Here is a 26,066-nt window from a genome sequence, read left to right on the forward strand (position 1 = left end):
TCAAACACACACAAACGCACATCCACAAACTCTCACAGTGAAACTCTCATCTATACACTCACAAACACACACAAACTCTCATCCACACATTATCACTCACAAACTCACATCCACACACTCTCACACATTCTCATCCGCACACTCACAAACACACACACACCCACTCACAAACACACACACCCACATTCACAAACACACACAAACGCTCATCCACACACTCTCACACGCAAACTCTAATCCACACACTCACACACACACACACTCTCACAAACACAAACTCTCATTCTCACACACACAAACACACACTCTCATCCACACACTCTCATCCACACACGCGCACACACTCTCAAATACACACTCTCATCCACACACACACAAACACACACTCTCATCCACACACACACAAACACACACTCTCATCCACACACACTCACCCACACACACTCACACAGAAACTCTCATCCACACTCGCACACACACTCTCATTCACACACGCACACACACTCTCAAATACACACTCTTATCCACACACACAAACACACACTCTCATCCACACACGCGCATACATTCTCATCCGCACACTCACACACACACTCTCATCCGCGCACACAAACACACACACTCATCCGCGCACACAAACACACACTCTCATCCGCGCACACAAACACACACTCTCATCCGCGCACACAAACACACACTCTCATCCGCGCACACAAACACACACTCTCATCCGCGCACACAACCACACACTCTCATCCGCACACACAACCACACACTCTCATCCGCACACACAACCACACACTCTCATCCACACACTCAAACTCTCATCCACACACACTCATCCACACATGCAAACACATGCTCATGCATACACAATCACACACACTCATCCACACCTCACAAACACACCCTCATCCTCACACACTCTCATTCACACACAAACACACACTCTCACCCATAAACTCTCACATACAAACACACACAAACGCGCATCCACATACTCTCACACACAAACTCTCATCCACACACCCACAAACACACACTCATCCTCACACACTCTCATTCACACACAAACACACACTCTCATCCACAAATTCTCACACACAAACTCTCACCACACACAAACGCACATCCACATACTCTCACACTCATCTATACACTCACAAACACACACAAACTCTCATCCACACATTATCACTCACACACTCACAAACACACACACCCACACACTCACAAACACACACAAACTCTCATTCACACACCGTCACTCACAAACTCTCATCCAAACACTCACACACGCAAACGCGCATCCACACAGTCACATCCACACACTCTCACACAAAATTTCATCCACACACTCACAAACACACACTAACACACATCCACACACTCTCACACACAAACTCTCATCCACAGACTATCACACGCAAACTCTCATCCACAGACTCACACACTCTCACAAACACACACTCTCATTCACACACATACAAACACACACTCTCACCCATACACTCTCATCCACACACACAAACACACACTCTCATCCGCACACGCACACACACTCTCATCCGCACACGCACACACACTCTCATCCGCACACGCACACACACTCTCATCCGCACACGCACACACACTCTCATCCGCACACTCTCACACACGCTCATCCGCACACTCTCACACACTCTCATCCGCACACTCTCACACACTCTCATCCGCACACTCTCACACACACACGCAAACACACGCTCATACATAAACAATCACACACACTCATCCACACCTCACAAACACACCCTCATCCTCACACACTCTCATTCACACACAAACACACACTCTCATCCATAAACTCCCACACACAAACACGCATTCACATAATCTCACACGCAAACTCTCATCCACACACTCACACACTCTCACAAACACAAACTCTCATTCACACACACTCATCCAAACACTCACACACACTCTCATCCTCACACTCGCACACACGCTCATCCGCACACTCACACATACTCTCATCCGCACACTCACAAACACACCCTCTCATCCACACACACAAACACACACTCTCATCCACACACACAAACACACCCTCATCCTCACACACTCTTACTGTCACACAAACACACACTTTCATCCACAAACTCTCACCACACACTCACAAACACACACAAACGCACATCCACATACTCTCACACTGAAACTCTCATCTATACACTCACAAACACACACAAACTCTCATCCACACATTATCACTCACAAACTCACATCCACACACTCACAAACACACAGTCATCCGCACACTCACAAACACACACAAACTCTCATCCACATACTCACCAACATTCACAAACTGTCATTCACACACCGTCACTCACAAACTCTCATCCACACACACACACACACAAACTCTCATCCACACACTCACAAACACACACAAACGCACATCCACATACTCTCACACTGAAACTCTCATCTATACACTCACAAACACACACTCTCATCTGCACACTCACAAACACACACACACATCCACACACTCACAAACTCTCATTCACACACCGTCACTCACAAACTCTCATCCACACACTCACACACACAAACGCTCATCCACACACTATCACACGCAAACGCGCATCCACACAGTCACATCCACACACTCTCACACAAAATCTCATCCACACACTCACAAACACACACTAACACACATCCACACACTCTCACACACAAACTCTCATCCACAGACTATCACACGCAATCTCTCATCCACACACCCTCATCCAAACACTCTCACACACTCTCATCCACACACACACACAAACACACACTCTCATCCGCACACGCTCATCCGCACACTCACACACATGCTCATCCACACACTCATACACACTCTCATCCACATGCACACAAACACACACTCTCATCCACACGCACACAAACACACACTCTCATCCACACACACACAAACACACACAAACTCTCATCCACACATTATCACTCATAACCTCACATCCACACACTCTCACACACTCTCATTCGCACACTCACAAACACACACACACCCACACACTCACAAACACACACTCTCATTCGCACACTCACAAACACACACACACACCCACACACTCACAAACACATACAAACTCTCATCCACACACTCACCAACACTCACAAACTCTCATTCACACATTATCACTCACAAACTCACATCAACACTCTCACACACTCGCAAACACACACTCTCATCCACACTCACAAACACACACACACCCACACACACAAACTCTCATTCACACACCGTCACTCACAAACTCTCATCCACACACTCACACATACAAACGCCCGTCCACACACTATCACACGCAAATGCGCATCCACACAGTCACATCCACACACTCTCACACACACACTCTCATCCACACGCACTCTCATCCACACACACAAACCCTCATCCACACACACTCACAAACACAAACTCTCATTCACACACACTCATCCACACACTCACACACACTCTCATCCACACACAAACACACACTCATCCACACACACACAAACACACATTCTCATCCACACACACACAAACACACACTCTCATCCACACACACACAAACACACACTCTCATCCACACACACACACGCACACACACTCATCCACACACACACACGCACACACTCTCATCTGCACACGCGCGCACACTCTCATCCGCACACGCGCACACAACAGGCACTCTCATCCGCACACACACACACACACACTCTCATCCACACACATTCATCCACACACATTCATCCACACACACAAACTCTCATCCACACACACAAACTCTCATCCTCATCCACACACTCTCACACACAAACTCTCATCCACACACACAAACTCTCATCCTCATCCACACACTCTCACACACAAACTCTCATCCACACACACAAACTCTCATCCTCATCCACACACAATCACCCACACTCATCCACACACTCTATCACACACGCACTCTGTTCTCCACACTATCACACGTGCACTCTCATCCACACACATCCACACACACACACTCTCATCCACACACACACACTCTCATCCACACACACACACTCTCATCCACACACACACTCTCCCCAACACTCTCGCGCCTACATATATTCTTATTGACACACACATTCTCACACAGACTCTCTCTCACACACACAGTGTCACAAAAACATTCTCATCCAAACTCTGTCACACATACATTCTCACACACTCAATCTCATACACTCAATCACATTCGCATTCCTAGACTTTCTAACACACTCACATTCTCTTGTACTAACACACACATTCTCACCCACTCTCACACATTCTCAAACACACTCTCATTCATGTACATGTTCTCTCACACAATATTCTCACTCACATTCTCTGAGATTGACACACACGCGTTCTCATTCTCACATTCTCACTCAGATACCTTCTCACTAACACACAAATTCTCACTTACAGACAAATTCTCACTCAGGCACACTCTCCCTCACTCATGTATTTTCATTTTCAGATACACAAGTTCATTCGTACACATTCTTACACATTCTCGCTCAGACAGACACTTTCTCAGTCACACACACATTCTCAGTCTCACACACATACACACATTCCCACTGACACACACACATTCTCAAACATTCACCCACACTCAGAGTCATTGAGTCATGGAGTCATACATCTTTTTTGTCCAACTCATCTATTCCAGTGAAGTTGCCCGAACAAAACTTGCCCCACTTGCCTGCATTTTGCTGAGTTCGTGGTAAACCTTTCCTTTTCATGTCCCTTTCCAAATGCATTTTAAATGTTGTAACTGCACCTACATTTACCACTTCCTCCGGTAGTTCATTGCACATGTCAACCACTCTCTCTGTGAAAACAATACCCCTCATGACCTTTCAAATCTTTTTCCTCTCACCTTAAAAGTATGCCCACCACCCCACCCCCCCAACCCATTTTGAACTTTCCCAACCTCAGGAAAAGACCTTTGCTATTTAACTGACCTATGCCCCTCATGATCCCATGAGGATAGCCCCTCTCAGCCTTTTATGCTCCAGTGAAAAAAGTCCCAGACAATCCAGCCTCTTCTTATAACTCAAACCCTCCAGCACTGGCAACATCCTTGCAATTTTTTTATGAACCCTCTCTAGTTTAATTATATCCTTTCTGCAACAGGGCAACCAGAACTGTAAACTGTACTCCTAAAGTGGCCTCACCAACATCCTATACCCGATGCCCGATGCTTATGCCCGAAACGTCGATTCTCCTGCTCCTCGGACGCTGCCCGGCCTGCTGTGTTTTTCCAGCACCACATCTTTCAACTCTGGTACTCCAGCATCTGCAGTCCTCACTTTCTCCTAGTTGATCTTAACCTACTGCAAATCCTTTTGCAAGGATGCCTACCTTGAAGAAGCTCTCCTCCTCCCTCTACAAGGACCTCAGTGGCTCATTCCTGAAGAAGGGCTTATGCCCGAAACATCGATTCTTCTGCTCCTCGGATACTGCCTGACCTGCTGTGTTTTTCCAGCACGACATTTTTCAACTCCTATACAACCTCAACATGACATCCAAACTCCTATACTCAATGGTCTGAGCAATGAAGGCAAGTATGCTAAACACCTTCTTAACCATCCTGTCTACCTGTGACATAACTTTGAAAGAGCTATGTACCTGAACCCTTGAGTTTGTCTGTTTGACAACACTACCCAGGGCATTACCATTAACTGTGTAAGTCCTGTCATTAATAAAAATTGAAAGGACTGCAGGTTCTATAAAACAAAAACAGAAATTGCTGGAAAAGCTCAGGAGATCTGGCAACACCTGTGGAGAGAAAACAGAGTTAACTTTTGGGGTCCAGTGAGCCTTCCTCAGAACAAGTTCTAACCTTTCATTCAGAAAGTTAAGAGGTCTGAGATACAGGGAAATTTGGCTTTCTGGATACAGAATTGGCTAGTGAGTTGTAGTAGATGGAAAGTATTCCGCCTAGTGACCAGTGGTGGATCTCAGGGATCTATTCTTGGACCTCTGCTCTCTGAAGTTTTTATAAATGACTTGGATGAAGAGGTGGAAGGGTGAGTTAGTAAGTTTGCCGATGACACAAAGGTCAGTGGTGTTGTAGACAGCGTGGAGGGCTGTTGTAGGCTACAACAAGACTTTGACAAGATGCAGAGCTGGGCTGAGAAATGGCAGGTGTAGTTCAACCTGGATAAATGCAAAGTGATTCATTTTGGAAGGTCAAATTTGAATGCTGAATACAGGGTTAAAGACAGGGTTCCTGGCAGTGTGGAGGAACAGCGAGATCTTGTCCATGGATCCCTCAAAGATGCTATCCAAGTTGATAGGGTTGTTAAGAAGACTTAGGGTGTTTTGCCTTTCAGGGGGATTGAGTTTAAGAGCCATGAGGTTTTGCTGCAGTTCTATAGAATCCTGGTTAGACCACACTTGGAATATTGCGTCCAGTTCTGGTCACCTCATTATAGGAAGGATGTAGATGCTTTAGAGAAGGTGCAGAGGAGATTTACCAGGATGCTGCCTGGATTGGAGGGCTTGGCTTACGACAAGAGGTTGAGTGAGCTAGGGCTTTTCACACTGGAGTAAAGAAGGAAGAGAGGTGACTTGTTAGAGGTGTACAAGGTAATGAGAGGCATAGATAGAGTAAATAGTCAGAAACATTTGCTTGGCCAAAATGTAACACCTGGTATTCATCCAAATTAAACTCCATCTGCTATTCTATTGGCCCAATTGTTCAAGATCCCCTTGTAATCTTAGATAACTTTCTACACTGTAAAGTACATAAACAATTTTGGTGTCATCTGCAAACTAACCATCCCTCCTGAACTCTCACCCAAACGGTTTATCAGACACACGAATTCACTTATTCTCACTGACTGACCTGAAGCCCCTGCTGGTGTTGGCAGTACCAGATGAAGCCGATGCTGAGAGCGAGTTGCAGGACGCTGACACACAGGAAGGGAGCCAGCAGAGACCGGGCTCCGGGGGAGAGGCAGCCGCCGCTCGGCACCTCGGGTTTGGACATGACTGACCACAGACTGTGGCTGAGCCCAGGAAGGAGTGAGGGACCGAAGTTAGACACTCCCCTGACCACACCCTCCCTCCGGCTGCACCCAGGCTGAGACCGCAGACCCCCCTCACAGAACCGCTTCCAGTCCCACCGTGTAGGGCTAATACAACGCTGCAATCCGATCTGGCCAGCTGTACTGGTGCTCAGACACACAAATATGTATTATATGCGGGTGAGACTGAGAGAAGGGATGTCTGTGGGTGAGAGGGAACAAACTCTCACCCACACACTCATGCACACAGACTCCCTCTCTATCGGAAACTCTCTCTCAGACGCACACGTTCTCACACAAACACACTTTCTCTCTCTCACACACACATTCTCTCAACTCCCATACATTCTCATGGACACATCCTCCTTTTTTCTTTCACAAACACTTTCTCCCTCCACCACACACACACACACTCTTCCTCCCCCCCCCCCCCCCCACACACACTCACTGTCTCTCAACTACACACTCTCACTCACTCTCTCACCGACACACAAATTCTCTCACCTACTCACACTCTGTCTCACCTGCACACTCTCTCACCTGCACACACTCACTTACCTACACACACTCACTCCTCTCACCTACACACATGCACTCACCTACACACGCACTCTCACCTACAAAATCTCACCACCACCCATTCTCTCTCATACCTACACACTCACTCACACACCTCTAACTCCCTCACCCAGATAAAAACACTCACTCTCTTGGCTCTCTCTCTCTCTCACACATAAACACAGTCACTTATCCTCCCAAACCGTGTCTCTGCCACAGTTACTCTCTCACACGCCCAGTCTGTCTCTTGCCCTCGCCCTCTCATGCATTTGCTTTCTCACATTTGTAAAACCAGTCTTTCACACACAAAAACTCTTTCTCAACTTCATGTAGTCTCTTTCTCTCTCTCTCTTTTGCAGGTGCACATGTACAAGAAGGATGGGTTGCATCTGAACTGGTATGGTGGCAGAAAGGATTGTCAGTGCCATTCAGGAGGGTTGAAAGTAGCATGGCAGGCAGGCAGGCAGGAATTTGAGTAGTAGGTCAACAAATAAAATGACCCAGGAGGAGTCTGAGATTAAGACCTGTGCTGGAACTCATCTGCATCCGCATTCAATTTGTTTTCTTTTTTCACTGTTTAAGAAAGGAAGTAGACAAAAGGCCGATTATAGGCTCATTAGCTTAACTTCTGTAACGGGGAAAAGCTTGAACCTATATTCAAGGAAGGAACAGCGAGGCATCTGGATAGTAATTGTCCTATTGGGCAGGCCATAGTTAACTAATTTACTGGAATTCTTTGAGGACATTACAGGCACGGTGCACCGTGATTAGATTAGATTACTTACAGTGTGGAAACAGGCCCTTCGGCCCAACAAGTCCACACCAACCCACCGAAGCGCAACCCACCCATACCCCTGCATTTACCCCTTACCTAACACTACAGGCAATTTAGCATGGCCAATTCACCTGACCTGCACATCTTTGGACTGTGGGAGGAAACCGGAGCACCCGGAGGAAACCCACGCAGACACAGGGAGAACGTGCAAACTCCACACAGTCAGTCGCCTGAGGCGGGAATTGAACCCGGATCTCTGGCGCTGTGAGGCAGCAGTGCTAACCACTGTGCCACCGTGCCACCCACAACTCTGGAAGGCATTTGACAAGGGACTGCACAAAAGGCTGTTGCATAACATAAACGTGCATGGTGTTATGGGTAATGTATTAGCATGGATAGAGGAGTGGTTAACAAACAGAAAGCAAAGAGTGGGAATAAATAAGTCTTTTTATGGTTGGAGATCAGTGGTTAGTGGTTTGTCTCAGGGATTAGTGTTGGGACAGGAATTGTTGATAATTTACATTTAGAGTTGGGGACCAAGTATATTGGGTCAAAGTTCTCAAATTGCATTTCAATGAGGGAGAGCAAAGTGTGCAGAGGACACAAAGTCTAAAGTGGGGTATAGGTAGGGGTATGTGAGTGGGAAAGGCTCTGACAGATGGACCAAAATGTTGGTAAATGTGAAGTCATCCATTTTGGTAGGAGTGGCAGCAAAATGCACATTTATTTCAACGGTGAAAAATTGCAGCATGCTGCTGTGCAGAGGGGCCTCGGTACCCTTGTGCATGAATCACATAAAAGTTATTTTGCAAGTGCAGCTGGTTTTTTTTAAGGAAAATGGAACATTGTCCTTTATCGCTAGAGGGATGGAGTTTAACAGTGGAGAAGCTATGCTCTGGCTATATCGGATGCTGGTGAAGCCACACCTGGGATACTATGTGCAGGTTTGGTCCATTTACTTGAGAAATAATGTCCTGGCACTGGATGGGGTGCAGGGGAAGTTCATTTGGTTGATTCTGGAATTGAGAGAGTTGGCCTTTGAGGAGAGATTGAGTCGACTGGGACTGTACTCATTGGAATTTAGAAGAATATGTGGGGGAGGTGGTTCTTATAGAAACAAGTGAAATTATAAAGGAAATACATAGGAAAAGAAGCAGGGAGGTTGTTTCCACTGGCAGGTGAGACTGGAATGAGGGAGCATCGCCTCAAAATATGGGGGAGCAAATTTATGTTAGTGGAGGAGGATCCTCTTCACCCAAAGGGTTGTGAATCTGTGGAATTCCCTGCCCTGTGAAACAATTGAGGCTGTCTTGTTGAATGTTTTTCAGGCAAAGATAGATTTTTGAACACTAAAGGAATTAAGGGCTATGGCGAACAGGCAGGTAAGTGGAGCTGAGTCATTAAAAGATGGGTCATGATCTTATTGAATGGTGGCACAGGCTTGATAGGCCAGAGGCCTACTCCTGCTCCTGGTTCTTACGTTTTTCCCTGATTTAATCTGTTTACCTTCTGTGGAGAGCTTGGTGGTTTCAGCGCCTCTGATGCGAGGTTTCTTCCTTGGTGGCCGAGGGAGTCAGGTTTGCACTCCTGGCAGCAGCAGTGGAGGAGGGAGGCGAGTGTGCTCCTGATGGTGGTGGAGGAGGCAGGTTTAGACCCGGTGCCTGGCAGTGACAAGATGGTGGCAGCGATGTCGTCAGTAGAGGCGAGACTGGTGACTCCAGCTGGTCAACTGCTTCCTGCTGGTGTTGATGTCTGCATCGGGACAAAAACCAGGACCATGGCTAAGAAGGTCTGTAATACTGAACTTGTACTTTATTTTTCTACTTTATATTCAAGAGTCTGTACCTAGGATGGTGCCAGGAATGGCAACTCCATACACTTTTCACTGTACTTGTTATTAGATTAGATTACTTACAGTGTGGAAACCGGCCTTTCGGCCCAACAAGTCCGCACCAACCCGCCAAAGCGCAACCCACCCATACCCCTCCATTTACCCCTTCACCTAACACTATAGGCAATTTAGCATGGTCAATTCACCTAAGCTTTACATCTTTGGACTGTTGGAAGAAACTGGAGCACCCGGAGGAAACCCACGCAGACACGGGGAGAATGTGCAAACTCCACACAGTCAGTCAGCTGAGGCGGGAATTGAACCCGGGTCTCTGGCGCTGTGAGGCAGCAGTGCTAACCACTGTGTCACCCACTTCTTGTATTACTGTACTTGAGTATATGACAGTAAATTCTAATTCTAAGAGGAAAAACAGTCAGAGGGAGGTCACTGAAGTCTGATGTGTGTTTGTTTTTATATATGGAGTGAAAAGGGTAAACTTCTGATGTTGCAGCTATTACAGAGATTAGGTGAAAAAGAGTCAAAACAAGATTTAGATATTTCTAGTGAGATTGAGAGATATAAAAAAGGTGGGGGAGTTGTGTTACTGATTAGACGGGATATCCAAGCTATACTGGGGGTGTCGGGGAGGGAAACCTTGCAGGGCTCACCCAGCAAGGCTGTATGGGTACAGCTGTGGAATAAGAAGGGTGCAATCAGTTTGATGGGATTGTACTACAGGCCTCCCACCAGCCAGAGGGTGATCAAGGAACAGAGATGTGAACAGATAATGGAAGAATAAGATAAAAAAAGGGTGGTGGTTGTGGGTGATTTTAACTTCCCCTGTATTGACTGGGGCTCCCCTTTGTACCAGAGGCTTGAATGCAGGAGAAATAGGTGTGTCCTAGGCAGTTTTTTGAAACAATATGCAAATAATCTGAGAGAAGGGGCCATATGAGACCTGGTATTCGAGAATAAGCCCAGCCAGGTGATCACATTTTCAGTCGGGAGTCATTTCGGGAACAGTAACCATAATTTTGTAAATTTCAAGTTGCTTATGGATAAGGATGAGAGTATTCCTCAGGTGAAATTACTAGATTGGGTGAAGGTTAACACTCTGAGGCTGGGGAGAGCTGCTCAAGGATAAATCCATATCCATCAAATAGGAATCTTTTAAAGACTAGTTGGCAGAGTTTAGGACCAGCAAATTCCTGTGAAAATGAAAGATAAGGATGGCAAGATTTAGGAATCTTGGTTGACAAGTCAAAAAAGGAAAAGGAGGCATATGTAAGATATAGAAAACTGAAGGCAGGCAGACCCCTCACAAGATACAAAAGTACAGCAGAAAATAACTCAAACAAGGAATGAGGAGGGTTGGAGGGTCGGTGTGGACTTGTTGGGCTGAAGGGCCTTTTCCACACTGTACGACATCTAATCTAAAAGGAGCCAAGAAATGTCTTTGATTTGATTCCTTGTCACGTATACCTAAGTACAGAGCATCTGGCAGTGGTATTCACTGCCATCTTCAACCTCTTCCTGCTCCCAGCTGAAACCCCCACCTGCTTCAAAAAGACCACCATCATCCCAGTACCTAAGAAAGCACACCCAACATCCCTTCGTGACTACCACCAAGTGGCTCGGACCTCCATAATCATGAAGTGCTTCGAGAGTCTGGACATGGCCTACATCAACTGTAGTTTTCCAGGCTGCCACGATTGGGGAACTCCACCCAGATCCATGGCTTTTCTTAGGCTGACTTGCAGGAAGACCGATCTGGTGTATGCAGTGATGATGAAGAGAACCGATGTACCCAAGGCTGTCAGGGCAGGTGACACCATGCTGCTGGCATTCAGCTCGAATCTTGCTCTGCTTCACTTTGTTCCTGTTATGTAGTTTCGGCCTTGCCACAGGCAGTGGGAGTCCATACGGTTGGTCTGGGCCTCTAATTTGGTCCAGTATTGCCTCTTGGCATTACTGGTGGCTTTGTGGAGGTCGTATCGGGATTTTCTGTATAGACTTCAATTTTCCAACTTGAATGCTGTAGGCCTGGGGTCTTTAGTAGGGAGTGGATTTCCCGGTTCTTCCAAGGATTCCGGTTGGGGAACACTCAGATTGATGCAGCCCTCTCCAAGCATTTGCTAATGAAGTGTGTGGCAGTGGTGGCATACTCGTCCAGTTTTTCTACTGAGTGCTTGAATACGGTCCAAACAATCCCTGAGACACTCGTCCACAGCCTCGAACCAGCACTCTCTGTGAAGGATCCTCCTGTTTCAGCTTATAAGAGGGGAGGAAGAACACAGTGCCATAATCTAATTTTCCAAAGTGTGGGTGGGTGATGGAACAAGAGGCATCTTTGATGGTTGTGTAACAGTGGTCCAGGATGTTCAGTTCTCTAGTGGGGCAGGAGATGTGTTGGTGGGTATCATGAGAGCATCCTTTTGAGGTTGGCTTGGTTGAAGTTGCTGGCCATGAGGAATAAGGCGGTGTAAATCATGTCTAGGCTATTCTTCACATCTGTATGGGGTGATATGTAGACTGTTAAACAGGATTAAGGAAAATAACATGGCCTCCACCAGCCCTCTGCAGTAATGAGTTCCAAAAGTCCCCACCCTCTGGCTGAAGAAATTCCTCCTCATCTCAGTTCTAAAGGGTTGTCCCTTCACCCTAAGGCTGCGCCCCCAGGTTCTCAGTATCCTGCAAGTTTCAATGAGATTCCACAGCCTCCTCATCCTTCTAAACTCTATGGAGTACAGACCCTCATAATGACAAGCCCTTCATCCTCCAGATCATTCTTGTAAACCTCATCCAACACCAACATATCTTTCCTTAGATATGACACCCAACACTGCTCACAATATTCTAAATACAGTCTGACCAATGCATCCTACAGCCTCAGCAGGACATCTCTGCTCTTGTTTTCTAGCCTTCTTGAAATGAATGCTAACCCTGCATTTACCTTCTTAACTGCCAACTGAACCTGCACATTAACGTAATAGAATCCTCAACTAGGGCTCCCAAGTTCCTTTGCGCTTCAGATTTCCTATGACTTTCCCCATTTAGAAAATAGCCTATACCTCTATTCTTCCTATGAAAATGTATAACCTTACACTTTACAACATTGTATTCCATCTGTCACTTCTTTGTCCACTTGCCGAGCAGGTCCAAGTCCTTCAGCAACCTTCCTGCCTCCTCAACGTTGCATGTCCCTCCACCTATCTTTACCTCCGTTCCTTCATCCAGATCGTTGATATATCAGATCATTAAAGTATAATGGTTCTGACTCCTGCAGAACTCCCTGATTCACCAGCTACAATCCTGACAAAGATCCTCCTCTATGCACTAATTCTAAGATGGCAGCAGAGTAGGACTCCTCAGCTGGAACTCATCTGCTCCCTTCATTATTTTCTTTCCTTCCTTATCTCCCATCCTTGAACCTTGAGTGAAGTCACTGTGAGCTCCTAGCCTCAGCGCGAATACTCGAGAGCCTCAAGATGAAGCCAGGGGGAAATCTCAGCCGAAGGCTGGACTTCTGCCCTTGAGAGCCTGCAGGCAAAAGCCAGCGCAGACTGGGTTGGAAGGACTTTTATTCTGAACTTTTTATTTCTTTACTTTTCTAATTTATTCTTATGATTTTGTACTAAAGGTGGCATGAAGGAGTTTGTAATGTTGTACATTTTAAAAAATCTTTTCCCAAGAATCTGTACCTAGGTACCTAAGATGGTGCCATAAGTTGACAACTCGTAATCTTTTCACTGTACTCGTGTGAGTATGTGACAATAAAGCTAATTCTAATTTATCCCTACTCTCTGCCTTCAGCCAGTCAACCAATCTTCTATCCATGCCAGTACCTTACTCCTAAAACCATGGGCTCTTATCTTGTTTAACATTTGTTTCTGCCGTCTTTCCCTTGATCTTTGGATGCAAGGAGCTACACTTAAGCTGCAACTGTATATTTCTCCAATCACACTGACTGTGGTTTACAACCTTTGCTTATCCCCTTACCCACTTAGCAGTCTCCTGTTTGGCACCATAATAATAGAAGACAGAGTGCAGCAATGGAAAGATGCTATTTTAACTGGAGATCTGGTAACCAGTGGTGTTTCCTTTTTGTAAATCTTTATTTATATTCCATAACCAAGAAGCAAGGAAACACCCAAGTTGCCAGTGACAAGCAGTGCCCTTCTCAAAGGGTAATGCTGCGTGATCAAATGGTGAAGGGGAGGGGAGGGATTAAATCCAAATACAGTTGGAGCGGGAAATAAGACACTCCACTCCCTGCGGTGCCCACGTTTCCCTGAAAAATCTCGAGAGTGTTGGTGGGCACTGCATGCTCCTTCTCCAGAGACACCCGAGCTCTGATACAACCGCGGAAGAGGGGCAGGCAATTGGCCTGAACGACCCCCTCCACGGCCCGCTGCCTGGACCTGTTTATGGTTAGTTTGGCCAGGCCCAGGACCAGACCCACGAGGTGGCCCTCTGACCTACTCTCCCTCCTCTGCACTGGGTACCCAGAGATCAGGAGCTCGGGACTGAAGTGCAACCAAAAACAGAGAAGGCTTTTAAGAAAATCAAACCAGTGGTATTCTGCAGGGATCAGTGTTGGGACTCCTATTGTTTTTAATAAACTTAAATGAGCTGGGGAGAATGTAAGTGGCCTAATTAGTAAATTTGTGGATGACACAAAGATTGGATAAGCTGTGGATAGTGAGGACGACTACCAGAGGATACAGAAGGATACAGATAGGCTGGAGACCTGGGTGGAGGAATGGCAGATGACATTTAATCTGGACAATGCTAGGGGACGTACTTTGGAAGATCCAATGCAGGAGGGAAGTATTCAGTAAATGGCAGAATCCTTAGAAGCATCAACATAGAGGTCCACAGTTCCCAGACATTTGCCTGCTCCATCACGCTGATTTGGAGAAGTGAGGACTACAGATGCTGGGGATCAGAGTCTAAAATAATGGTACTGGAAAAGCACAGCTGGTCAGGCAGCATCCGAGCAGCAGGAGAATCGATGTTTCGAGCATAAGCTCTTCATCAGGAATGTGATGAAGAACTTACATTCAATGTCGTCTCTCCTGGTCCTCGGTTGCTGCTTGACCAGCTGTGCTTTTCCAGTACCATGCTTTTAGATGTCGTAATGATTGGCAATCACTTGTTTGTTATGTATTAAGGACTTGGATGTAAATGTAGAAAGTATAATTAGTTAGTGAGTCTTGAGAAGATTTGTAGCTCAGGTTGAGGCTCTGGATGTAGGTTTACTTGCTGAGTTGGAAAGTTCATTTTCAGATATTTTGTTACCATACTAGGTAACATCTTCAGTGAGCCTCCAGTGAAGCAATGGTGGTATAGCCCACTTTCTATTTCTATACCCATGGCATCCTGATATCAGGGTTCTGAGCAGAGGCAGTAATGCAGAGACTCGAACAAACAACTCTGCCAACCATCCAACTCAAACTTTGGGTCCGCTACGTGGATGACACCTTTGTCATCACTGAATGGAACAAATTAGAGGAAACCTTCAAGACCATCAATAGTACATTGGCATAAAATTCACTAAAAAGGAGGAAAACAACAAACTGCCATTCCTACATGTCACAGTAGAGCAAACAGCCAATGGGGAACTTCAAACCAGCGTCTACAGGAAAACAACACCTTCAGACCAAACTCTGAACTACAAAAGCAATCATCCCAACACCCACAAACAAAGCGGCATTAGAACAATATTTCAACGAGCCACCACACACTGCAGCACAGAGGAACTACACAGAGCAGAGGAAAATCACATATGCAGTGTATTTAAAAAGGGTACCCAATGAACACAGCCTGCTGATTTCTCAGCAACAAACCCAAACAAGCAGACAAAATGCGTCCAGAAACCCTAGCCACTCTCCCCTACATCAAAGACATCTTGGAAATTACTGTCAGACTACTCAGACCCTTTGGCATCATGGTAGCCCACAAATCCACCAACACACTAAAACAGCAGCTTATGAACTTGAAAGACCCGATAGACAACAAGCAAACCTAATGTCATTTACATTGCACCCAGAAGGATGAAATATGGAATTCTGTGCCTGAGGTGGTGTTGGAAGCAGGTACTCTTGCAATGTTTAAGAAGCATCTAGATGAACATTTAAATTGCTAGGGCACAGTATAGACCAAGTGCGGGTAAATGGGATTCGAGCAGTTTAGTTTTGGCTGGACGGAATAGACACTGTGGGCTGAAAGGCCTAAATCTGTACTGTATTAGAAAAAGGAAAGGTCAGAAGGGGAAAGTTCAGTCAGAGAGAAGGTTAGCAGTGTGAGGGAAGGTCAGGAACAGGATGTGAGGTGAGAAATGTCAGTATGACTGGCAGCAACAGAGGATCACTGAAAGGGAGAGGCAGAGAACTGGAGGTCTGACAGTCAACAGAGATAGGCTGGCAGGGGGTGGGTGGAAATCAGTGAGTAAGAGAGGCAACAAGTCAGAAGGTCATCAAGAAAAAAATTGTGTACAGCCAGAGGGGTTGGTGAGTGGAAGTCACGAGGAAGTGGTGAGGTAGTGAGAAAAACAGGCAGTAAGTGAGAAGGGCAGTGAGCTGGATATGGTCATCGAGCGGGAATTGTTGAGATATACAGCCTATGTACTTTCATGCTAATGGTGATATTCATAACAGATTACTCATTCTTTTTAGCTTGACACTAGTATCCAATTAGTGGAAAACACTACATAATTTCCTTCACCTATTGCTCAAATTCTTTAAACATTTTACCTTTTGTACCCTGGAGATAGACTGGGTACTTTTCAGGACCAAAAGTGACAGCCTTAGGATCATTCCCAGCTAATTTCCCCTCTCCCATTTATCTCTCAGAGCCCTGGCCCACAAGTTTCATCTCTAATGAAGGGCTTATACCCGAAACATTGATTCTCCTGCTCCTCGGATGCTGTGCTTTTCCAGCACCACACTCTTGGCAGCTTGAAGATCATTCATGAGTTTGCGAGATGCCGTGAGCAGGGTTCTGACTGAGGTAGCCAATAAGTTGCAGGACAACTGTGCGATAGATTTCAGCTGCAGGAATGTAGAATGAGCCCCTGGACCCTTATTTAAAAAATAGTTGATAAACCCATATGTGGAACTATAGGAATCCCAACACACATCTTGGTCAGTGGGCTTGTGTTAGACTATGGGATGATACTGCTCCTTGAACAAGGTTGTGCTGTCCTTGGCTTTTTGAAAAAATCTATGTGTAGTTCAAGGCAGAGTTGCTGAGATATCTGGGTTTATCCAAGTGAAAAGGTTTTCAAATTTTAAAAGAAAACTTGCACAATTAAAGGTTAGTGGCCAGTTCTCCCAGCTTAGATTTTCTCCGGACTGGTTTGGTTAGCTGGGACTCAAAAAGAAACAGCCAAATTAACTTGTTCTGTATTCTGTCCTCTTTTGTTTGTGTTTCATTCAGTACTCCAAATAAGTTCTTTTTATGTTTAAAAGAGAGGGGTTTTGACCAGCTGAATCGCTCCCAGAATATCCACTCCATATTCTGCTCAATATCAAAATTTCAAGATGCAACTGTATAAAATTCTTTCCAGGATCTCCTGTATTTTGCTTTTGTATCTTCTATACCTTACAAATAAAGGACTTCCTCGCCTCATCTCAACTGTCCATACCTGAAATATGCAGAGTGTGCATTGCTCAATCAGCAGATTTCCCAAACAACTTCAGAAAATTGTATTATGCGGAAGGGACATTAATCTTTCTGTCCTATACACATTATGAACAACATGACAGGTACCCAAATCCACTTATGTCTGCATGTTGACTGTCGCTGCCATCTCTCTCTCTCCTGACAGACCCAATGTTTGATTTTATCTTTATTGCCAAGGGGTGTTATTGGGGATTATTGCAAGAATTTGGAACAGCATCATTAATTTGGAATAGTCTGTTAGGTTTTCGGATAAATTTATTTGTTCTGTATTCTGTCCTGTTTTGTTTGTGTTTCATTCAATACTCCAAATAAATTCTCTTTTTGTTTAAAAGAGAGGGGTTTTGACCAGCTGCATCGCTCCCAGAATATCCACTCCACATCTGCTAAAAACAACAAGAAAAGTTAGGGTCTGGGCATCCTTTTTGAAATGTTTTGAGGGGGTCTGGCCTAGTCCGTGACAAATTAAGATTAGATTAGATTTCCTACAGTATGGAAACAGGTCCTTTGGCCCAACAAATCCACAAGATAACCTATTAGCATATTTTAAATTAATACTTATTATTTTAAAAAGGTTATTCTGTTGGTAAATATAGGAATTTGGCAACAAAGTATTTCCCCTCTCAGGGTCAAATGTTCCAATATTTTATCCCAATGAGAAAAGATTTATACAAATTAATTCCAGATGAATAAGTCTACAAAAATGAAGCAAGCAATTTCTGCATAAACATACGAACATACAGCAGATTGTGTCCGTCACTGCTAACTTTTCAACATCAGTGGTTTACGTTACTCTGAAAGTGGCCTGAGCAATATTCTTTTCGATGAGTTGACTCTCACTTACCAAAACTCTGCACACAATAGTGACAATTTACACTGACAATTTCCAGAAGGCAGATCTGGCTATCCACGTCTTTCGCACAAGATTTTGCTTCACTTAAAGCTGGCCCTACATAGGGTGAGGCTTGGTTGATTGATATCTCAGTATAGATTAAAACAAGTTGGAATTTGATGGGCAGAGAGCTTTGATCAGTGCAAACGTTATGAATTATATGAGTATCATGATACACAATACGGAATATGTTACACTTCCCCACGTGAACCTAATTAGTTTAAACAAGATGTCTTCTACCTAACTACACCTCATGATAATTCCCATTGTAGCTACAGCTTCATTGTTTCAGAAAGCTTGACATTCTTCCATGTCAAGGAAACAAAGCTGACCTTCCAAGATATTGACGGAGCCCTCACAGCACCAGGCCATCTTTCAAATCAGTTCTGCTCAATATCAAAATTTCAAGATGCAACTGTATAAAATTCTTTCCAGGATCTCCTGTATTTTGCTTTTGTATCTTCTATACCTTACAAATAAAGGACTTCCTCGCCTCATCTCAACTGTCCCTACCTGAAATATGCAGAGTGTGCATTGCTCAATCAGCAGATTTCCCAAACAACTTCAGAAAATTGTATTATGCGGAAGGGACATTAATCTTTCTGTCCTATACACATTATGAACAACATGACGGGTACCCAAATCCACCTTATGTCTGCCCTTTTTCAGGGTGAGGCACTCATTCCATGAAAATTCCAACTTAAAAGAAACTCAATTGCAGAATCAATGTGCTAGTCCATGTTACGCCAGAACAAAGACCAACTGGCCTGTTTATTAATGCACCTATCAGGCTTGGTGCAGGCACTGGGAGCAGACAATTCTTTTCTCCTCCATTCAGCCTACCTGCAGGTTATTAAGGGAACAGGGAAATAATGGTGGAGGTGGTGGCTGGGGGTGGGTACAAGAGTGTTGAAAAAGTGCAGATTATTTCAACTAGTAGCAGATGTCAAGATGAGAGACTCTGGAGTTTGGGCTGGTTGAACTCCAGCATTACTTCAGTTGGCAATTCCTATGCAAACTTTCTGCAATTGACCAAAAGTGGTTGTCATGGTAATAGTAAGATTTCACACTATACATTTGAAGATCATCAATTCCGCCTGTGAATTGCGTAGAAGACACTCTCCAGCACAGGGTGCCCAAGAACTTATCCCTCTTTACCAAACAAAACACTCCAATACAGTGGATGACTTACAGTTTATTGAAGTCATTGCTGGAGAAATAACATTAACATAGTGCAACTTGCAGCATATAATCTGAGAACAGATTGTACACTTGGATTAATAGCTGACACATCAAATCACTATAAGTTAAATGAACATCATTGCTCTATATTTGGCATAATTCATATCGACAGTTAGGGATTACAAACAGCAGACATCACACACTTCATATTTACCCAGCATGTGAGCTACGATGGAATTAACACTGCACAGTAACAAAATAAGTACTATCAGAATCAAGTTAGATTTTAATGGCATCACTAAATACATCTGGAGCAGAGTCAAAGGAACACACAAAGATAAAGTGACAAAGTTACCAGGAATACATTTTTCACTGAGTTCGATGGCCCTGCTGTTATCACTTTGCTTTAAAAAGGTGCTATGGTGAGTTCAAAGTAGTGGGGAAAACATATTCCTAATGCTCTAATTCATGTTCTTTTATGACGACCAGATTGGAAAGTCAAAGACAGGAACTGTGGAATTTCAAAGTGCATTATGAGGTCACTGAATTTTGGGCAATATCATATGAATTTCAATTCTATATTTAGATAAAATGCAATCGACACAATTTTGCTTCTGTTAGTGTGACAAAGATCAACAAACACTTGGCAACTCAAAAGGCTCCATCCACGCAGCCCATTGTAAGTTCAAGGAAGTTTGAGAACTGGTGCAATTCACTATGTTAGCACATGGCAACTTCAAAACAGCCATAGATACTACTGTTGTGGCAATATTGTAACAAATCCAGATATTAAACTTGTTGGAAATGTAACAAATGTGCATGGTGAATTTGAGGTATCAGTGAGTAAACCTGACAATGTGATCAAGCATGTTGGTTTGTGCATGTTGGACTGACTAAAGTGGAGGAATGCATATTAAACTTCCATGAAAAGGTAATGCTTTTGGAACCAACTTAACATCACAAGTTGAGCAGCCCTGTGTAGTGCTGAACGTTCCTTCAATCTCACCAAGGGGTCTTAGGAAGAAAAACAATTTTAAAGTCTGTACAGCAGCCACGATGAGTAGGATTTTCAATTCAACACTCAAATCATGCTCTGTGTTTTGTACAGAATCATCTCGTTACTCCAAGGGATCAGTTTATGGGAATGTGGTACCTACATAACAACTGACACAATAGTGATAAATATGGTTTCTTGCAATGATATATCTTTTCCGTTGATAGACCTAATAAGTAAAACTCCAGAGTCAGGATCCATTGCCCCTGTGTTTTTTACTGTCTTCTTTGTATCTATTTGTGATTTCACAAAGGCATCGCCCCTGGGGAGGTTCACATCACAAGCAGGGTGGTCACAGCACAGGCCCGTAAAGGAAATCATCTGACTTTCGGACATTGCCAGATAGGCCCTAGAAATTCTCCCCTATTTAGCATACCATCTACAAATTCTGGATTATTTGAATGTCTTGCAATAAAATGTTTTAAGTGGGAAATGCGCAAGTGGTCAGCTGCACACTACTTAAATGAATGACTGTACAAGTGAACCAGAACGGAGGAAACAGAATATCAAATTTAAAATCTGTAACAGTCCACTTTAGGAAATAGGGAGTGTTGTGAATTTGAAATACGCACACTCTCTGGAGAAATCTCCCTTGATTTTGCAGGATTGTTGCACATAGCTGACTGGTAATGCAAGGATGGTTCAGTAACTCTGGTTTGGATGAAAGACTGCAGCACATGAGTAAATGAGCAGATTTGACCACTCTTGGGTAGATACTGGTAAAATGCAATTTACCTCCACATGCCATAAGCTGTCCTGACAAACTCAAAAACAAATTTCTTCCTGGTCAGAATTTTGTTTATAAACAGCAACAGGTTCTACCACTAAACTAAGTGCAGACAGAAAGCACTTGCACGATGAAGTACTCCTCACCAGTCCATCTTTTAAGGATAAACTGTTCTCCCTGCTTTTATGAAGCTGGTGGCATATTCTGTGGTCAGGGTACAAAGATACAGGCAATTTTCCAGTTCCACAGCACATTCTCTGAGTGCTGCAGTCAAACTTGAGTATTAAAATTTAGTCGAGTACAAATTGACATGTACTTTAATAAAGCTCGGTAGAGTCTTGAAATGGAATTTCTAGAGTTTTGAGGAGGTATCATAGTGTCATCTGCTTGTGAACAGAAGGTCCAGTGAAGCCTGGTCAAAGTGAAATAGACCATTAGTCCCTAGTGAAGGGCTAGTGAAACTTTGTCCCATGGTGAGCAGGACCATTGGGCTCCAATGAAGCCTCAGATTCAACTGAGTGAGTTATGATCATAAAAGTAGCACCAAGGGAGAAAAGAGCTGGCAAGTTCAATTGCTGTCAGTTCCTCACCCTCTAATCAGCTGGTGAAAAAGCCTCTGGAACTAGGTACCAGTAAAATTGCAGACTGGCATCAGTGGAATGGTTACGTAAAAGGTCCAAAACAACAGGTTTTTTCCCCAAAAATGGCAAGAACAACTTTGAAAGGCAGAACTGTTCCACAAGGAACTGATAAGTCTTCAATTAATTCTTATGAGAGGGATTACAAATGCTTCAGATCTGAGTATTGAACTAGCACAAAACAGGTGGGAATATCATCAGAGCAGTGCTTATTCTGTTAAAATGGGCTTGGAGATTCTTAATATACTTTGCACAAAATGACACTGGCATAGCAGGAGCAGCTTCGAGGAACTTTCCAGTCTATTTTTTTGTATTAATTTGGATCAAAAATCCTGCCCTCACAACAAAGTCCTTCCTATCTTTACAGTATGAGAGTGTTAATGACCTAATTATGCTTTGTCATAAATAACACAAACCTCCAGGCTCAGTTCCCTGCTCAGTACATTGCACGCGTAGCAATACTTGGTGGTGCAAGTCTGTCTGTTGACAACCCTCAACAGACAGACTTGCAGCACTCTGTGGGTAAATGGTTTATGTATTCTCCAGCAGCCAGTCAAAGAGAGGAGTGCGAATGTAGTGACCTCCAGTTGGGTGTTGCTCCGCATCATTGCAGTATCTCAGTACAGCTTGCAGAAGATCACAGACCTTCCAGCTCCTCACTTCTGCCCTTCTCACCACTGCAGGAAACTAGAAGGCAATAAGTGTCCATGAGTATCAATACATGAAGTGGCTGATTCAAATAAACACTTTGATACAAAGCACACTCAGGATACATTGAAGCACTAGATAGTTACTTAGACAACATAAACAGGGTCCAGAGAGAATACTGGACAGTAGGATCATACTAGAATTACCAACCTTAAAGGACCGAACACTAGTGTCAGAAGACTCAAGACTGTTCACTGCTATCAAGGAAACCAGGAGAAAACAAATCAATATTAAAATTGGTGTGTTTTTGTTGCCATTTTCTTTTGTTGCTTCTATTTACTCGTAATAAAAATGTAGGAGATAGGGACAAAAATTATTTGGCTGGGTTGATTGATTGCAGTCAGGAAGTCTTTGGTGAAATCTCCACAAAACACATTCAACTGGGGAAATCAGGAAAATGGAAAAGGAGCAGGGGCTCCAGTCAGTGTAGGTCAGAACAGAATCTTCTTCCAGTACGAAACATTTTCATGCTTCAATTAGTATTGTTGACAGTCACATGGAAACTAGTTTTTCTTTTGGGTATAAATCCCATGCAAGGACAAGTCACAGAAAAACCTGATTCTCCGACCATTATCATCCTGGGGATTATCATTGAATAGAACCGAACCGAGCCAACCACTGCATCTGCAGAATAAGAGAGAGATTGGGACTCCCCACACTTAGAAAGTGCATTCCAGACCCTGACCACTTTCCTGGTGCAAAGCTCAACCAGATCTCCTCTCAGCTTTCTCTGAGAAGAACAATCATAACTTCGCTGATCTGTCCACATAACTGAAGCTCTTTATTTCTGGAACCATTCTCATGAATATTTTCTGCATTGTCTCTAATGTCTTCACACTCATCCTAAAAAGTGTGGTGCTGAGATTTAGACACAGTATTCCAGCTGAGGATGAACCAACATTCTATCCCAGTTTAACATACCTTTCAGATTTTAATTTCTATGCCTTGACTTGTCCTGTAAAAGCAAAGTTGCTGTCGTCCCAAAGGACTATAGGGCTGCTCTCTCATTGAAGATATATTACTGGTGATGGTTTAACCCGCGGGTCACTGTGCCTTTGGCAAGGGATGAGGTCAAGAATTTTATAAAGCTTGCTCAATTCTGCATTTTTCTGAATGGAAAACAAAGCTTATATGTTTATCCTATGTCATATAGACACTTTTCCATTAATACCCCTGGTCCTCACTTTCTAACCCAACTAGTCTCCAGATACAGCGCACCGTCCTCCACCATTTCGGCCACCTACAATTAGACAACATCACTAGATATGTATTTCCCTCCCCACCCCTATCTTTGTTCTGCAGAGACCATCACAAGATGGTTACTTTCTTACAGATAGCTCTCCACCTCTCATTCAATTTCTCTTCAAGTAAAAGGACAAAATACCCGCTTAAAGCTACAGCACAATCACAACACATATACCTCTCAAGATCCCTCTGGACCTGAAACCCTTTTAAAAATTGACCCTTATATTGACTATCTTGATTCTTCACACCAAACGCAACCACATCACGCTTCTCTGCATTAAATTTGTCAGTCCACTCCCACCAACCAATTTATGTCCTTTTGAAGTTCTACACTATCCTGCTCTCAATTCATTACGTTTCCTAGTGTTACTCACCTTGTACATCCAGATCTAAATCATTAACATACATCAGGAAAACCAAGAGTATCAAACACTAACCTGCAGAACACCAGTACAAACCTTCCTCCAGTTTAAAATATATTCATTAATGATTATTTTGTTTCCTAAGCTTCAACTAATTTTGTATTCACATTGATGTTGTCTTTTATGTTCCATGGGAGGTCTAACTTCAACCACATGTCTGTTGTGTGGCACTGCAACAAACATCTTTTGGAAGTGATCAGCAGCATTATCCTCTGCAGCTTTGTTCAAAAATCTTCAGTCAAACACCATTTTCCTCCCAACAAACCCATGCTGTTTATACTTAATTAACATGCATTCATTGGCATTGCAAGTAGACAGGATAGTGAAGAAACCATTTGACATGCTTGCCTTCATTGGCACTGACAACAAGAGTTGGAACGTCATGTTGGTGAAAGACTTTGGTGAGGTTGCCCTGATATAGATGAGAAAGGGTACAGAAAACTTTACAGGGCTAGAACTGAAGGGCTTGATTTATATGAAAAGGCTAGATAGGGTGGGACTTTTGAAGCATAGGAGGGTGAGAGGTGACCTGACAGGAGGTTTATAAAATCTGAGGGGCATGGATAAGGTGAATAGCCAAGATGTTTTTCCAAGGGTAAGGAAATCCAAAACTACAGAGCTCACGTTTAGGGTAAGAGGGGAAAGATTTAAAAGGAACCTGAGGGGTAACGTTTTTCACACAGAGGGTGGTGCATGTATGGAATAAGCAGCCAGAGGAAGTGGTAGAAATGGGTATAATGACAACATTTAAAAGACATTTGGACAGCTACATAAATAGGAGACAAATGGGATTAGTTCAGTTTTGGATGCTGGTTGACATGGATGAATTGGACCGAAGGGTACGTTTCTGTCCCGAATGACTCTAAGTAACCATTACTTTTGTCCTGAATTATTGTTTCTAACCATTTGGCTACAGCCAATGTTAGCTGACTGGCCTGCAATTGCTTTTGAGCAAGGGCATAATGTTTATAATTATCGAATCCACTTGCAGTGAGACTGTGGAAGACAGGAATTTCACAGCTAACATCATCCAGTCTTGTTGCCTTATCAATTTCAAATACTGACAGACTATTAGCTTTTAGGCCTTCACAAGTGAATTAGGCTTCACCACGACTTGCACAACATGCTGTTCCTTGGTAAATTCAGCAGCTCCAGAATATCCCCCCTCCTCCGTGCGAAGCCCATTGCGGATCCCTAATCGGCCCCACTTCTCCTTTTACCACCATGACCACCTTGGACATTCATTGTGTCCATCACTG

General features: G+C 44.0%; 2 protein-coding genes across 5 annotated transcripts in view; both read right to left on the minus strand.

The window, feature by feature from the left end:
* Positions 1-7,055, minus strand: part of tnfsf11 (TNF superfamily member 11) — a 107,123-nt gene extending 100,068 nt beyond the window's left edge. The window contains exon 1 of the mRNA XM_060833244.1: positions 6,912-7,055. Coding sequence (XP_060689227.1) covers positions 6,912-7,055 — 144 coding nt within the window. The remainder of the gene's footprint in view (positions 1-6,911) is intronic.
* A 12,982-nt stretch (positions 7,056-20,037) lies between these two features.
* The window catches only part of akap11 (A kinase (PRKA) anchor protein 11), a 103,538-nt gene continuing 97,509 nt past the window's right edge, over positions 20,038-26,066 (minus strand). For all 4 annotated transcript variants that reach the window (XM_060833279.1, XM_060833280.1, XM_060833281.1 and 1 more), the window contains one exon: positions 20,038-23,119. In XM_060833279.1, the coding sequence (XP_060689262.1) occupies positions 22,964-23,119 (156 nt within the window). In that variant the 3' untranslated portion in view covers positions 20,038-22,963. The remainder of the gene's footprint in view (positions 23,120-26,066) is intronic.

Source organism: Hemiscyllium ocellatum, chromosome 12 (genome assembly GCF_020745735.1).
Source record: "Hemiscyllium ocellatum isolate sHemOce1 chromosome 12, sHemOce1.pat.X.cur, whole genome shotgun sequence".
Lineage (NCBI taxonomy): Eukaryota > Metazoa > Chordata > Chondrichthyes > Orectolobiformes > Hemiscylliidae > Hemiscyllium > Hemiscyllium ocellatum.